The sequence below is a fragment of the Eschrichtius robustus genome, chromosome X, assembly GCF_028021215.1.
Source record: "Eschrichtius robustus isolate mEscRob2 chromosome X, mEscRob2.pri, whole genome shotgun sequence".
Lineage (NCBI taxonomy): Eukaryota > Metazoa > Chordata > Mammalia > Artiodactyla > Eschrichtiidae > Eschrichtius > Eschrichtius robustus.
In genome coordinates this window covers 75064881-75082113 of record NC_090845.1, presented here as the reverse complement: position 1 = coordinate 75082113, position 17233 = coordinate 75064881, and the positions used below count along the sequence as shown (strand labels likewise).

At 34.6% G+C, this 17233-nt stretch overlaps 1 protein-coding gene across 1 annotated transcript in view; it reads left to right on the top strand.

The window, feature by feature from the left end:
* Positions 1–17233, top strand: part of CHM (CHM Rab escort protein) — a 188622-nt gene that overhangs the window by 40863 nt on the left and 130526 nt on the right. The window contains exons 3-4 of the mRNA XM_068533890.1: positions 2405–2477; positions 4805–4929. Coding sequence (XP_068389991.1) covers positions 2405–2477; positions 4805–4929 — 198 coding nt within the window. The remainder of the gene's footprint in view (positions 1–2404; positions 2478–4804; positions 4930–17233) is intronic.

Genomic DNA, 17233 nt, shown 5'->3' with positions numbered 1-17233 from the left:
ATTTGAATTGTTACCAGTTTGGAGCTATTGATGAATAAAGATGCTATGAAAAAACTTGTACAGCTCTTTTGTGAACATATGCTTTCCTTGTGTGTAAATACCTAGGAATGGAATTACTGGGTCATAGGGTTGGTATATGTTTAGTTTTGTAAGAAACTGCCTGACAGTTTTCCAAAGTATTTGTACCATTTTTTACTCCCACCAAAATGTGTGAGCATTCTGGCCATCCACACCAGCACCTGGTCTTGTAAGTCTTTTTAATTTTAACAATTCTGGTGTATGTGTAGCAGTATCTCATGTTCATTTTTAATGTGTATTTACCCAATGACTAATGATGTTGAGCACCTTTTCATATGTTCATTAACCACATCTATCTTCCTTTGTGAAACGTCTGTTCAAACCCTTTGCCTACTTTAAAATTTGCATATTTGTCTTATTTTTAAGTTGAAAGAGTTCTTTATATCCTGGATACCAGTCCTTTGTCAGATATGTTTTGTGAATATTTCTCCTACTTTGTGCCTAGCCCATTCATTTTTTAAAATGACGTATTTTGTGGAAAAGTTTTTCATTTTGATGAATTCTAATTTATCGATAGTTTTTATTGCTTTCTGTGTCCTGTCTGAGAAGCCTTTGTCTACCCTGATTGTCAGATTTCTGATATATATTTACTACTTATAAATTGATGTAGCCATTAAAAAATTTTACTTAGGTCTTGAAGCTTTCACCCAGTAGTCAGAGCTTCTCACTTAGGACCTTATGGTGGCTTAAAAGAAATCTAAATATCTCAACAAAAAATTTAAAGACAGTGGTTTTTATCACTGCTTCAGGGTTATTTTTTTCAACACTCAGGATATTTTATAGTTTTGTTGAGTGATATATTTAGAGGATGGGAAGGGATGGCAGAACTGTATTATTCTCAGGCAAGGGAGAGGAGAGTATAAATTTGCCAGGGGAAAACTCTAACATCCCTCTCTTTTCCCTCCTTCTTCTCTATACTGGCTATTGCCCACCTTCTCCTCCCACTGTTGTCTCTGATCCAAGGGATCATAGCTTCTAGGCTTCCTTGATTCCAACACCTAGAATTGTTAGTATAGCTGAAATTTTGCCTAAATTTTAAAGCTCTCTAGAGATCTGGACAGTGTAGGAATTTGCGTCATCCCCAAGAGAACTATCAGATTATAAGTAAAGTAGTCATCTGTATTAATAGACCTACTTTCACAGGTGTTCAGTTTAACCATTTTCTCTGTTAGAGCAAGCAGTGATTTTTGGTAAAATATTTGAGCGTAAAAACTGACTGGTTCTTGAGACCAATCAAGAGTTGATCGAGGAGAAATCTATCAGAATTTTTAGAGGATATCCAGTAGCATTATGGATGAGTAATTTTAGATATCATCTTAAAGGTTTTAGTTTTTGTTTAAAAAAGACCTTTTATAGATTTTTATTTCATTAGAGAAGGATACAGAGAAGCAAAAACGTAAACAAAACCAAGAATCTCTCAGAACTAGAGTGGATATTGTAGGTGGGTTTGAGTGTACTTTGGGGCTCATCATACGAAGAATCAGTATAACTTGATGAGTTTTGCAAGGATTGGGAAGCCCAGTATGTAGTGCTGAGAGTTCTGGTTGCCAAAAGTCTGCTACTTACAGAAGTTAATCAGAAGTCCAGTGTCTACAAGGTTTACCTGATCCTAGCTAGGAGACCTCTGGGTTCTCTAAAACGGAGTGATCTTCACAGGACTGTGGAGTGAAGAATAGTTTACCCAGTTACCAGTGGAAATATTGTTGTTGTTATACTTATCACAGAAGTCTTGATGTGAATGACTGTATCCCAGGATCTACTTTTATTTGTGGCCCTGAAGGCTTAGAATGGCACAGGGCCTTCCAGTAGATCTCGAGTAGCCAATTATATATGTATATATACAAAATTTATTTATTTATTTAGGCATGGGAGATGGATTTGGTGGTGGTGCTAGCAGTGGATATTTACTGCTTGTGGAAAACTTAGCAGTTTTTTCCAGTGGCTTTCTTTGAGATCTACCAAGATTTTCTTCCCAGCCATTTTTATTAACCCAGGAGTGAGATTTGTTTATGTTAAAACAAATATACTGCTCAGTGACCATATCAGGATGTTCACAATCACATGATCCAGTGGCACTTGATCAGTGCTGAAAGCTCTAAGGAGGCCAAAGCGATCTTTTAACACCTTATACAATGAAAAGTTGACTTTGAGATGTGAAAGGCCCACTTCTATTTATTTTGTTCTACTGTCTCCTCTAATCTCAATATCCCTATTATATGTGCTTTTGAACTCTGGGGTAGCAGTGTTGAAGATGACATGGGATGAAGATCAGTGACTTGATTTTTTTATATACCCTTTTCTTTACTCTTATTTTTTATTGTTACAGAAGAAGCTACTATGGAGGAAACTGGGCCAGTTTTAGCTTTTCAGGACTGTTGTCCTGGCTAAAGGAACACCAGGTAAAGTTCTTATCTGATTTTTTAATCTACTAGGTTATATTTTGTGTCACATAATAACCCTGCATTGAAGAAGACACTGTTTCATCTGTAATATAGGATTGATAACTTATTTTTATTTACTTATTTAACAAAAACTGTGCAGTCACCTTTTCAGCTAATATTTTTCCAATACCTCTAAAATGTAGGTTTCGCTTTTTAAGTATAAACAGCTAACGTTGGCTGAAGAATAAATCGTATATGTTTCGTACCATTTGCTAATTACTCTGTACGCCCAAATATCAGGCAAGACTTTTTTTCTCCCAAACAGTCTTTCAGAAAAAATATTTCAGTCCTTATAAAATCTCACATATTACTAGTTGTTCTTTCAGTTAGTATGTTTTGGAAAAAAACCTAAGTGTTTGGGGAAGATACATTAGTTTGAAATGATCTCAGTCATTGGTGGTTTTGCATATTTATAGAAGTCACCTGACAGAATCATACCTGACAGTAAAAACAAAACGCAAGGAAAGAAACAATATAAATTTAGTAATTTTTTTTCCCTAAGGGTAGGATCTCACTACTACAACTGTTGGATATCATTGTAAAGAAGTTTTTAGAGATCATTTACAGCGTACGTTTAACATGGGGAGTTGATTGTCATGCAGTTTACCAGTTTTTATGAGACATTAAAAAAACCGTCCTAATTTTATGTAAATGGTGCATGTGGCTTGAAATGGAATTCCTACTGAGAGCATCATACATAGAATCAGAAACTGCTGAATCTCAAAAGGGTTTAGACATTTGGGAAAGGAGGATGATAGACTCTAGAAAATTGTATTCAGTTAACTAAGAATAATACAGCTAAGACTTAACTAAGCACTTACCATGTACCAAGCTAAGCATTTTAGTTTTCTTGATTGATTTAATGGTATATATGACTTAAAAAGTGTAGTGATGACAAAGACATTGACATTGAAGGTACACTGAAGATTCAGTTTGAATCTTATTATTGTATGAAATGAGAGTGTGGAGAAACAAGCAATATTTGTAAAGTAACATTTCACGTAATAACTCAAACTATGTATAAATCAAGAAAGTAAATGTTATAAATAGATTCATTTAACTGTTTAAATGAATATGCCTCAAATATTTTATGTTGATCAGAAACCCTTTTTTGAACCTTATCCTTGGGAAGTGTGTGTGAGGATCACCTCATGTTGAGGCATATTCAGTACTTCCATGCAAAAATTTAGTCTAGATTCTCAGAACAACAACAACAAAAATACCCTAATTGTCTGAATGGAAAATTTTTGGTGAGTGAAGGGATTTAAAAAAAATAAATTTTGGTAATGGGTTAGATTTATTAAAACAAAATATTTTTGTAGATGTTTCTTTTATTTTAATGATTCTTTTACTCCAACATCTTGACTCTGTCACCATTTCCTTTTTCCCTTCACTCTCTGTCCCTGGTCCTTAGTTCTTTTTTCAGGCTGCTAACCCCTGTCTGTATGTTCAAAGTTCCTGTACTTCACCTCCTCTTCTATTTATGTTGGGATGTTTAATGCTGTCTAATAATTACACTTGATAATAAGAGCTATCTGCCACTACTTTTCTTCAGCTTAAAATATTAAATTCAGGACAATGCAGCCTTTTAAAAAAATTATTGTCCTACTTTATGAAATCTGTAACTTTAGAAATTTTCTGAGGTGAATTTACTTGAAACAAAGGCTACTGTAGTTATATTTCACTACTAGTTTGTTGAGTATATATAATACATTAAAAAATTTTTCTCTCTGAGAGATGTGTAACAAATGGATTAAAATTTTAAACAGATTAAAAATTGATCCTTGACCTTTGGAAAAGGTATATCTTGACATCTTCAAAAATCCCCTGTATTCAAATATTGTATCATATAACTTTCTCCATAAAGTATAATTAGGAATTATTGAAAAACTTAAAGGGCCACTTTCAATCCATAGTGAGAGTTTATATACTTTGTTATACATTCTTGTTTTTATTGTATTTCTAAATATAAAATATTCAGGTCGATTATTATAAAGTCCTTAGTTATATTGGGCTGAGTACTTTTCAAAAATACTTTTACATGTAATCAAAATTTGACACGGCTAGTGACCAACCTTCAAAAATCTGAAAGTAAGCAGAATGAAGTAATTTGGGGCCTGCTGTTTTAACAACAAAATGCAAAAACTTTATTATTAATAAGTAATATGTGCATTTTGATGGGATGAGAGGAAAAGCGTAAATTTAGAAAGGTATAAATTTTCTCAGAAAAGTAGAGGTTCAGAGTACCCAATTTAATTACAATTTCTTATCTGTATATTGTTTAGGAAAACAGTGATATTGTAAATGAATGCCCACCGTGGCAAGAGAAGATCCTTGAAAATGAAGAAGCTATTGCTCTTAGCAGGAAGGACAAAACCATTCAACATGTGGAAGTGTTTTGTTATGCCAGGTATGAAAAGTATTTATTTACAATAAACTATGTTCATGACTTCTTATTCACATGTCTTCAGAAGAAGCCAGCAGTAAGAATTTATATGGCATTGGTTGCTACAAGTCTACTTGATATGCTGGTTTGCATTTTTAAAAATGTAACATTAGTTTTGTTATGTTTGTTCATTTGTATTATTTTTTAGATTCCACATATAAGTGATATCATGCAGTACTTGTCTTTATCTGACTTATTTCATTTAGCATAATACCCTCTAGGTCCATCAATGTTGTCACAATTAAACTTCAAAAACCAACAAACTCATAGAAAAAGAGATCAGATTTGTGGTTACCAGAGACGGGGGTGGGGGGATGGGGATGGTGGTGGCAGGGTGCAGGGAGGATTGGATGAAGGCAGTCAAAAGTTACAAACTTCCAGTTATAAGATAAATAAGTACTAGGGATGTAATGTACAACATGATTAATATAATGAACACTGCTGTGTGTTATATATGAAAGTTGTTAAGAGAGTCAATCCTAAGAGTTCTCATCACAAGGAAAAATATTTTTTTCTATTTCTTTAATTTTGTATCTGTATGAGATGATGAATGTGCACTAAACTTATTGTGATAATCACTTAATGATGTATGTAAATCAAATCATTATGCTGTATGCCTTAAACTTATACAGTGCCGTTATGTCAATTATATCACAATAAAACTGGAAGAAAAAAATAAAACTTTCAGTTTTCTCTGTTTAGATAATATATTAATGACTTATAACTTACTGAGCTCTTTTATTTTTACTTTATATTTTAAAAAAATTTTTTTTGACCACACTGCGTGGCATGTGGGATCTTAGTTCCTGGACCAGGGATCGAACCCACACCCCTTGCAGTGGAAGCACGGAGTCTTAACCACTGGACCTCCAGGGAAGTCCCGAGAGCTCTTTTAAATACATTATCTTATTTGATCCTTACAATGGTCCTGTGCTAGCATAGAGCAAATAGTATGAGTTAGATTTTTCACAGAGTCCTTAGTGGAGCTCAAAGAGTTTAATTTGCTGAAGGTCACATGGCTTGATAAATGTCAAGGCCATACCTAAGCTAGATAGTGGTGGAGTCCAAGATTAAAGCCCAAGGTTTTTTAATCCTAATTCAGTGTTCTTCTAACTCTTAGATAACATTCAGTGTAGCAAAATGGAAAATTATAATTTTGAATTAAAAAAATCAAATTGAGTGGCCATGACATCTGGGGGCATATTTTTGTAAATCAAGAGAGAAGTGGGGGGGAAGTAATGTTTTCAGTGTCTCCTTCTGAGTGAAAGAATTCATTGTTTTAAAACAATTGGAATAGTTTATTTTTTCAGATGACATGATTGATGGGCTGAAAGGTAACAATCACATAGTTCAGTGCAACTGTTATGGAGTTATGGAGTTGAGGGATTTAGAAATCAGACTGTTAAGCTCTTTAATAGTAATTAAAACTTAAAATCCAAGATACTAGAAATTTTTCAGGACGTGTACTGTCATCATACATATCCTTGTTGTGGCACAGTGGTAAGCGTGACCTGAGCCCGTGAAAAGTTGGGGAACCTGTGGTTGATTTCTTAACCTATATTCATATCTGTCAGATGACTAGCATTTTCTGCCATTAATACATAGTTAATTTTCTATGATTTTCTGCAAAAGGACAGCCTTTGAAATGTCAGATACAGATTATAATTTGCATAATGCTAAATGGCATTCAGTATGGAAAGGTATAACTCTCTGATATTGTTTAGACCCAGCGTAGACAGATCTAGAACAGAAGGTGATCTCAACTGAAAATTCATATGCTTTAATGAAACCAGGAATAAATATTTGGTAACTTTCTTGTGTGTCCATGAATACTACTTGACTAGAATATAGTGACAGTCACACTCAGGCCCTTTGATAGGTACTTTTGCTATTTCAAGGCCTTTGATTTCTCTATGCTTCATGACAATTAGTGTTTATGGTTTCCAGTGACTGAAATGACACATTTTGAGTGCAGAGGAAATCATCTCGTTTTTTATTTCTGATCTCTTCAGTTTCATTTTTGGAACTTCTCAAAGTGATGAAAGATTGGTGGTGGAAGGTTTGTTTTAAAACAGAGAAGTAGGACTCTGCTATATATTTTCATTGCCCATTAGAGCGTGGAACAAGAGGTGAACTGGGATAATGTTCTATATGTCTTCATTTACTTGGAAAGGGTAGCTAGTTATTAATGCCATAGTAAGCAGGATGAGCCCTGAGAGCATCCAGTGGGGGAATGTACAGAAAATCCACTTGTCTATAATAAGTGCTACAAACATCAGTAAACAGGAATAACAGCACCTTTCTTAGCCCCAGCCAGACTATGGCATCCTTAACCTTTTGGATCATGACCACAAACTTGGCATTATATGAAAAGGGCTAGGGCCAGAATACCTGTCACCAAGATTTACTTTATATGAGAATTCATCACCCAGGACCCACTGGCTTAAATCAAAAACCTTGTTGAATACATATTTCTGACAACCCTATTTTCTGGTTTTCCTACTATAGTAGTTTAAAGCAGCAAATAGGAAAGGGGTGTCTGCTGGAGGCAGGCACACTGAGAACCACACTGAGACCAGGGTTATACTCCTGCCTTTATGATTCAACTTACTGTGTGATACTGAGCAAAAGATGTCCCCTTGGACTAGGTCATCTCAGAAGTCCCTGTGGGCTCCAACATGCTGCTGTTTTACATGTTAGTTGATAGACTAACAGAGGAAAAGTAGACAGAATCAGCAAGCTGAGAGCAGGCTTTGGGCCATTTAGTGTAGGGGCAAATGGCTTCGAATCAGGATCCCGCAAAGACATCACTGTATTATAGCACAGTATAACAATTGATGATCATAATTCTATCCCGATATCTTCAGGCAAAAGTTAATTATGTTCTCTCTACTCCACATGAAAAGGTGGGGGGGTATTTGAAATACACTTTAGAAAGATGAGTATTAAAACTGATTAGAGGGCTTCCCTGGTGGCACAGTGGTTAAGAATCCACCTGCCAAAGCAGGGGACGCAGTTTCGAGCCCTGGTCTGGGAAGATCCCACATGCCGCAGAGCAACTAAGCCCATGCACCACAACTACTGAGCCCGTGCTCTAGAGCCCTCGAGCCACAACTACTGAGCCCACGTGCCACAACTACTGAAGCCCACGTGCCTAGAGCCTGTGCTCAGCAACAAAGAGGAGCCACCGCAGTAAGAAGCTCACTCACAGCATCAAAGAGCAGCCCCCTCTGGCCGCAACTAGAGAAAGTCAGCGCGCAGCAACGAAGACCCAACGCAGCCAAAAAAACAAAACAAAACAAAACTGATTAAAATAAAAATTTTATCATTTTAAGAGATTAGTTTTGGTTCTCTTAGAAAATTCCCTCATTTTCTCCTGGCTTTTTGTTGTTATTGCTTTGTTTACATATGTGTTGTTGATGTTACTGTTACATTTTGTGGATATAGTGTGTGTGTGTGTGTGTGTGTGTGTGTGTCTGTCTGTGTTTCATTCTGTACAGTTGTAACACATATGTGGGTTCATGTAACCATCACCACAGTCAGAGAATAGATCAGTTCCATCACCACAGGGATCCCTCCTGTTGCCATTTTATAACCACACCTCATCTCCTTCCCCAAAGTCCTAACTCCTGGCAACCACTAATCTGTTTCCCAACTCTATAATTTTGTCATTTTTGAGGACATTATGTAAATGGAACTGTACAGTATGTAACCTTTTGCCATTGGCCTTTTTCACTCAGCATAGTTACCCAGAGATTCATCTAGGTTGTTGCTTGCATCAGTATTTTGTCCCTTTTTATTGCTGAGTAGTATTCCATGGTAGCAATGTACCACAGTTTGTTTAGTCATTCATCCACTGAAGAACATCTGGGCTGTTTCCATTTTGTCTGTTACAAATAAGAATGCTATAAATGTTGGTTTACAGGATTTTGTGTGAACATAAATTTTTATTTCTCTGGGATAAATGCCCAAGTGTACAATTCCTGGGTCATATGTATGTTTAGTTTTAGAAGAAACTGACTTTTCCAGAGAAGCTGTACCATTTTACATTCCCACCAAGCATGTGTGAGTGATTCAGTTTCTCCATATCCTCACCATCATTTGGTGGTGTAACTTTTTTAGTTTAGCCAATCTTATAGGTGTGCAGTAGTGATATCTCATTGTGGTTTTAATTTGTACTTCCCTGATGGCTGATTTTGAATATCTTTTCATGTGCTTATTTGCCACCCATGTGTCCTTTTTGGTGAAATATCTGTTCATGTCTTTTGCTCATTTTTTAATTGGATGGATTTTTTTTTTCCTGTGGAGATTTAAGAGTTCTTTATATATTCTAAATGTGCCCCTTGTTAGATATGTGGTTTGCAAGTTTTTCCCCCAGTCTGTAGCTTGTCTTTCATCCTCTTTACACAGGGTATTTTGCAGAGCAAATGTTTTAAATTTTGATGAGGTCCAATTTATCAATTTTTTCTTCTGACTCTTGGCCTAGCTGTAGAGCCAAGAGATTTTCTCCTATTTAAAAAAAAAATGTTTTGTAGTTTTACGTTTTACATTTAAGTCCATGATCCACTTTGAATTAATTTATGTATAAGGTGTGAGGTTTAGGTCAATGTTCATTTTTTTTAACCTAAGGATATCCAGTTGCTTCAGTACTATTTGTTGAAAAGGCTGTTTTTCCTCCATTGAGTTACTTTTGCATCTTTGTCAAAAATCAACTGGCTGTACTTGGATGGTCTATTTCTGGATTCTGTTTTCTGTTCCATTGATGTCTATGTCTTTTCCCACACCAGTATCACACTGTTTTGATTACTGCAGCTATATAGTTGGACTTAACATCAGTTCGAATGATTTCCCCCAATTTATTCTTCTTTACCAAGATTGTTTTAGCTCTTCTACAGTTTGTGCCTTTCCATATAAATGTTTTAATAAGCCTGTCCATGTCTAGAAAACATTGCTGGAATTTTGATAGGAATTGCACTAAAGTTACAGATCAACCTGGGGTGAATTGACATCTTTATTATTTTGAGTCTTCCAATCCATCGACAAGGTATGCCTCTCCATTTAGGGCGGTCATCTTTGATTTCTTTCTACAGGATTGTGTAATTTTCAGCATACCAGTTCTGTACATGTTTTGTTAATTGTATACCTAAGTATTTAATTTTCTTTGGAGCAAGTGCAATTGTAAGTGGTATTATTGCCTTTTTAATTTTGGTTTTCACTTGTTCATTATTCGTATCTAGAAATATAATTGGTTTTTATGCATTCATCTTTTATCCTGAAATCTTGCTGAACGTGCTTATTCTAGGAATTTTTTTGTAGATTCGTTGGGATTTTTGCATAGGCAGTCATGTTTTCTGCAAAGAGGAACAGTTTTACGTCTTCCTTTCCACTGACTTTTTTTTTTAGAGTCTATTTTCTATTGAGAGTCATGTGTTTTCTGTCCATAGCCACATACTGCAAGTTAATTGTATTTTCTACTTATCCTTAGGCTCACTTAATGAGCATTTTTTTCATAAAGGAAGTTATTATCACTTCCTGAGGACTTTGTAATTATACGCTAATGCTGGGCAATCATTTAGGTTCTCTCACTTGCTAATTATCTTGATCTTGTACACTACTCTCTCAGCATATGCAAGTCAAATCCACAATCTGACTAAATGACAAATTACCAGAAGCCTTACACTTTAATGGTCATTCATGCCAAGAGTTTATTTTATTTAGTTGCATCAGGCATATAGAGAGAAGTCAAACCTCAATCCTTGGTAAATTATGCATATAGAATATTGTTTTAAATATTGATATTTTGGTAAATTTCCAAAATATCATGTAAAGATAGCTTTATAATGATATGAATGCTGAAATATTATGACTTGTCTTCCCATCTTAGACCAGAAGAGTTAGCTTATAGAGTTGATGTTTATTAGGCCAAAATCTATGGTTTGATTCTCACAGACGTCGCTTGATATTTCATCAAGGAAGAATAGTGTCTATCTCTTGGCCACAAACAATATTATAGTCATAACCAGTAGCCTTTTGATTTTTAATCTTTGATTACAAGGAGGACAGGGCAAGGATGCAAGTAGATCAGTGCAAACCCATCACCACTGCTTGGAAAATACCTCAAAGTACATGGCAAGTCAGTAACACCATATTCTAATGTAAACATATAGGATAGCACGTTATTTTTTTTTTATGATTGTTGACTTTACTTATTTTCAAAAATTTTAAGTGTTCAATCTAAAGGTTTTAGTGATCTTTTGAACATTAAAGTTAGTATTTTTTGGTTATTGCATAGTTAGGCTAAATATTAAAATAGAAATTGTAGGGATTAGTCTCTTTTCATAACTTAAGTCCAGTTATCACAAATTCTATAAAGAGCTACCCAGATTGTTTTGTTTTATCAGTGCTTTGTTACCCTGAATGCTGCTTGTAATAGGTGAGATAATCTCTTGTTTGGGCCAGAAATACTTTTGCTATACATAGATTATTTTTCTTTGAAACAAATTTTTTGATTATACAGTTGACTTATAGAAGGGAAGAGTAAAAGACCTATAGCATTTATTGGATATTATCTTTGTGGCAGCTGCTATAACTTGCTTCCTTACATATTTTATTTCATTCAGTTTCATTTAATCTGTGCTATGACCAGGGAGAGCCAGAGATAGGAGAGCCAGGATTTGAGCCCACATCTATCTAACTCAAAAGTTTGTGCTGTTTCCATTGTGTCATGTTGTATTTCAGGCATCAGATAAATACATGTATGTGCATCAAGGAAGCCATTCCACCAAGTGAATAAAGTATTTCCTTTGTGAAGACTAGCACCTAAAGAAGTACATTTACTTCTTTAATTTACTAGAATAGTGTTTAGAATTGTAAAGTAATTATATCTATATTGGGGAATTAAAGTGCCTAACTCCCAACGTTCGGAAGATAAGGGATGAATCCAGTAACCTTTAGTTGTCGTGACTGTAGTTTGTACGCCACAGAATACAGTAGTTTAGGTGAGGGAATAAAAGCAGCTGCTATTTCTGGTTTTAAATATCCAACAGAAGATGAAAAGGCACAGTACATTAATTCACACTTAATTCACGCAAACCCAAACAGTTCTTAGGTAAAAGATGGTTGCCTATTAATTGCATGATGTCATATAGTTTCTTTAGTGAGAAGAGATATTTATCTTTCTAAAATATTGGCAAGAACTTGTACTTTTTCCGTCCTTTCTTTTTTTGCGTAATACTGAACATTGTTTCCCCTGTTCTGGCGTGATAATGTTAAAACAGGATGAAAACTTACTTCTTAGATTTACAGACGAACCAGCTCTTTCGTGGATTGATACTAAAATAAAGACATTGTAATACTCATCTAAAATTCTGTTTATTTACTTTAGATTCTAAAACTTTAATTTAAAAATTTTATAAGTAACATGAGCCTCTTAAGCAAAAACGTAATAATACCAATAAGAAGAAAGAAATACAAAATTTAAAAAAATGAAAAATCACCTATAAGTTTTATAATTTAGAGGAAGCTATAATTTACCACTGTGTACAAGTAAGTTTGTTTTAGGCTATAAGTGACACAGTGCCCAACTAAAAGTGGATGGGTAGGTGGGAGGGTAGGCAGGTGGGTGGGTTGGTTGGTCCTGTTGCAGAATTTACTAATTGAGAATCTTAATCACATCAGAGTTGGGGTAGGTACCCAGCACTTCTCTTAGCTTCCTGTCCAGAGTTACAAGATAGTTGCCACGATTCTGAACAGGTTTTCACACAGCAGAAATCTCAACGAGAAATTAAGGGGGAGAGATTTTCTTCTAACATGTGTATGCTTTTGTTTGTTTGTTTGTTACTATTATACTAGGGAGTCTTTACCAAAGCCCCCAGCAGATTCTCCCTTGTCTCAATGGCTAAAACTAGATAACCTGCTCACTCTTAAATCAGTCACTAACAAAGGGCAGTAAAATTACCATAATTGGTTTTAATCAGTCATGATCCATCCCCTAGTTCTGGGTACCTTCTGCCTGATATTGGAACAAAATTGCAGCTCTTGTGGCAGGGAGGAAGACAATAATGGTTGTTGAGTAGGCAACCAATAGTACCTGCTGTACACCACCTTATGCTATTTTGTTCTTGGAGAAATGTGACAAGAGGTTGATACTTCAGCTATATTCTGCTGTATGTGTTAACATTTTAAGTTGGTGACAAATAAGGAAATATATCTACCAATATATTATATTGCAGCAATTCAAAATCGACTACAGTGTTTTTTTTTTTTATATTGCTGTTTTCTGGAACAACAACTTTTTGATAGTCTGATTCTTATGAGTAACCATTAAACATTTATTTGCAGGAATAAACAGCTGGGTAGCAGTGTAACGTGTACTGTGCAAATCAAAAGTGAATGGCCTTAGCACAAAGTGCATACATCAAAGTAAAAGAATACAATTTCTGCAACAAGCTATACTGTGGGGAAAAAAGGTGCAAATGACTGAAAAATAAATAGTGAACACCTGTGCTGAATAAATTAACCAGCTGGTTGGCAGTTTTTCATTTGACTTATCTGAAAGGGTGACTGTTACAAGGCATTAATAAGACATATTCACTTTGAGGCATTCCCTTGTTACTACCATTAATTGATAAGCAATACTAGGTAATATCAGAATTTATACCCCTAAATTCTCAGAGTTATATGTAGATTGTGGCAAACGGTAAAAAATGCATTCAACTAAGCAGTTATTCAGCAGTTGCAATTAGGTAAAATTATCTCAAAAATATTGTTACACTGTATTGTAAATATCCATTGAAATTCAGATAAGCAATATAAGTGACATTAGATTTCATCTGTCAATTTATTTTCATATTGAAAATTTTTATAAGAACTAATGATGAAGATTTTTCCCCTTTGTATGTTAAAATCATAGTAGTGTTTTAGAACTCAAAGGTTCCCTTGAGAGCTTATAATTCAGCCACATTCATTTACAAATGGCAAATGTGTTTTTATACTTTTCAAATACTTTAAAATTAATAAAATTGAGTTATTATTCTGAAGTGTTCTCCAAAGTTTGAATTATTTTTTTAAGAAAAAAATTTTTTTTTTTTTAACCACAGTATAAAGTCTTAAATTTGAGGGACGATAAGTCCTTTTTGATGAACAGAATTTTGCTTGCTGAGGAATTAAGTGGAATTTGGGGAGTTTTCTGGTGTCTTTATAACTTCTAGTTAGGTATTAAATTCAATGTTGGCAGAACTCCAAAAAATATTTTAGTTGTCATTAATGGAAAGTAAGGAAACTATAGTGTTTCTATTGCATGTGTTTTCCATAGTGCTAGGAATTTCACCAGATTATGATGTTGAGAATAGTAAAACTTAATAGCTTATGCATGTAGAACAAATTCACAAAGAATAACTCCTTTCCTTAAACTTACACCCTTAATTAAGTATTTGGACTTATATTTTCCAGATTGTCCAGTACTGGTTAATGCATTTCATTCACTCTAGAAAGCTCCTTTTCTCAGAATATAATAGAGAGCCACTGACCAGATAGTAGCTGTGCTCAATTTCCATGGTGTCATCATCATGCTCTGTAATAAGAGAAATTGCCATATTCTGTCTTATCTGTAAAGTATCATTAATTATCCTGCCATTTCTTAGTTTAATCTTTAGACGTGGAACTTTTTGCTGAAAGTTGTCACCTTAGATCCCTCATGCAACACACTTTGGTTTACTGGTTTTCAAACTAATGAAAGTGAATACAAAGCATGAACAATGCTGTAGAAAATATACAAATCACATTTCTTATTATTGCTCTTCATTTTTAATGTTACTTAATGGCAGTGGTGCTCTTACGTGGTTATGTGGCCAGAGAGCTTTCAACATGTGATTAAAAACCTAAGAACACATGTTTTGAGTTGCCTGTTGACCTGTGGGAAATTTAACAATATCTTAGGTTTGATTAATATCTTATGTTTGATTAACCGTTTGGAGTTTATTAAAAATACTCTTCATATATATTAGCTCATTTATCTTACAAAAGCCTCATGAAAGTTAAGGCAGATGAATGATCTCCCATTTCATAGATGGGGAATCTGAAAGTTAAGTGACTTGCCTAATATCTGCTAAGTAATACATCCAGGACTAGAATTTTCCCACTACCTTTTCCTAGATCTGAAAATTGTTTTGATATTAATGATATCATCCTTTTTTCATTATATTTAATTGAAATTACTAGATTATAACAGTAACCGTGGTATTTTATTTCTTAACATTTAAAATAAGTTATTCTTTCCTTGTACCCTTTCTTATTGTAGTGTTTATTGTGTTAATTTCAATGAGGCATTTTTGTTCACTGCCCACAAACTTTGTTTTTTTAAATTTTTAAATTTTTTTTCTAAACTCTTTATTGGAGTATAATTGCTTTACAATGGTGAGTTAGTTTCTGTTTTATAACAAAGTGAATCAGTTATACACATACATATGTCCCCATATCTCTTCCCTCTTGCGTCTCCCTGCCTCCCACCCTCCCTATCCCACCCCTCTGGGTGGTCACAAAGCACCGAGCTGATCTCCCTGTGCTATGCAGCTGCTTCCCACTAGCTAGCTATTTTACGTTTGGTAGTGTATATATGTCCATGCCACTCTCTCACTTTGTCCCAGTTTACCCTTCCCCCGCCCCGTATCCACAAGTCCATTCTCTAGTAGGTCTGTGTCTTAATTCCCGTCTTGCCCCTAGGTTCTTCATGACCTTTTTTTTTTTTTTTTGATTCCATATATATGTGTTAGCACACGATATTTATTTTTCTCTTTCTGACTTACTTCACTATGTATGATAGACTCTAGGTCCATCCACCTCACCACAAATAACTCAATTTCGTTTCTTTTTATGGCTGAGTAATATTCCATTCTATATATGTGCCACATCTTCTTTATGCATTCATCTGTTGATGGACACTTAGGTTGCTTCCATGTCCTGGCTATTGTAAATAGAGCTGCAATGAACATTTTGGTACATGACTCTTTTTGAATTATGGTTTTCTCAGGGTATATGCCCAGTAGTGGGATTGCTGTGTCATATGGGAGTTCTATTTTTAGTTTTTTAAGGAACCTCCATACTGCTCTCCGTAGTGGCTGTATCAATTTACATTCCCACCAACAGTGCAAGAGGGTTCCCTTTTCTCCACACCCTCCAGCAATTATTGTTTGTAGATTTTTTGATGATGGCCATTCTGACTGGTGTGAGATGATATCTCATTGTAGTTTTGATTTGCATTTCTCTAATGATTAATGATGTTGAGCATTCTTTCGTGTGTTTGTTGGCAATCTGCATATCTTCTTTGGAGAAATGTCTATATAGGTCTTCAGCCCATTTTTGGATTGGGTTGTTTGTTTGTTTGTTGTTTTCTTTTTTTCACACACACACACTGTATTTTATTTTTACAAGAGATAAATAAACTGACACCAGGCATTGTAAATGGATGGCCACAACAAAAGCAACAATGATTGCAACTACCAAACACGAAACACACTCATACTATGTTATAATATTGACATTCAGTCCAGTAATCCTCTACTGGAACAGCTCCTTTACTTTGCAGTGAGAATTGATTTGTATATTTTTTGCCACTGAGTCCTTGTGGGATTTTTTGTTTTTTAATTCAAACAGAAAGTCACAAAAATTATAATCATCCTCATCAGTTCACTCAGTCCCATGTAATTAATTATTTTTTTATCTTGATATTTTCTTAGCACTTTTATGAATTCATCAGTTTTCCATTAGAGTTCTGAAAATGCTTATTCATTCAGTTCAGCATTATAGTCAGTTACCAGAAACCTGTACTTGTCAGAGTCTTTTCCATGAATTCCTTGAAGATGAAACCCTTTTATAGGAACATTTTTGCAGAAGCGTCAGAGTACACCCAGAACTGTCTGTAAATGACAAAAGACTTAAAAATGACCACGGTTAAAGATTTGATGAAAGTTCATAATAATGCAATTGACAAGGAAATTTAGTTATTTCTGAGATATACATTTTAAAGTAATAATGAGAATTATGACTTATAACATTATACCAGAACATATAAGATTTTTAGAAATTTCATGTAATGTCTGAAACATTTATATTAACATATTTCCATATAAATAACCCAAAGAAAGTTTAGTATTAGTTGTTTTTGTTTGTTTGTTTTTTTATACTGCAGGTTCTTATTAGTCATCAATATCATAAACATCAGTGTATATATGTCAATCCCAATCCCCCAATTCAGCACACCACCATCCCCACC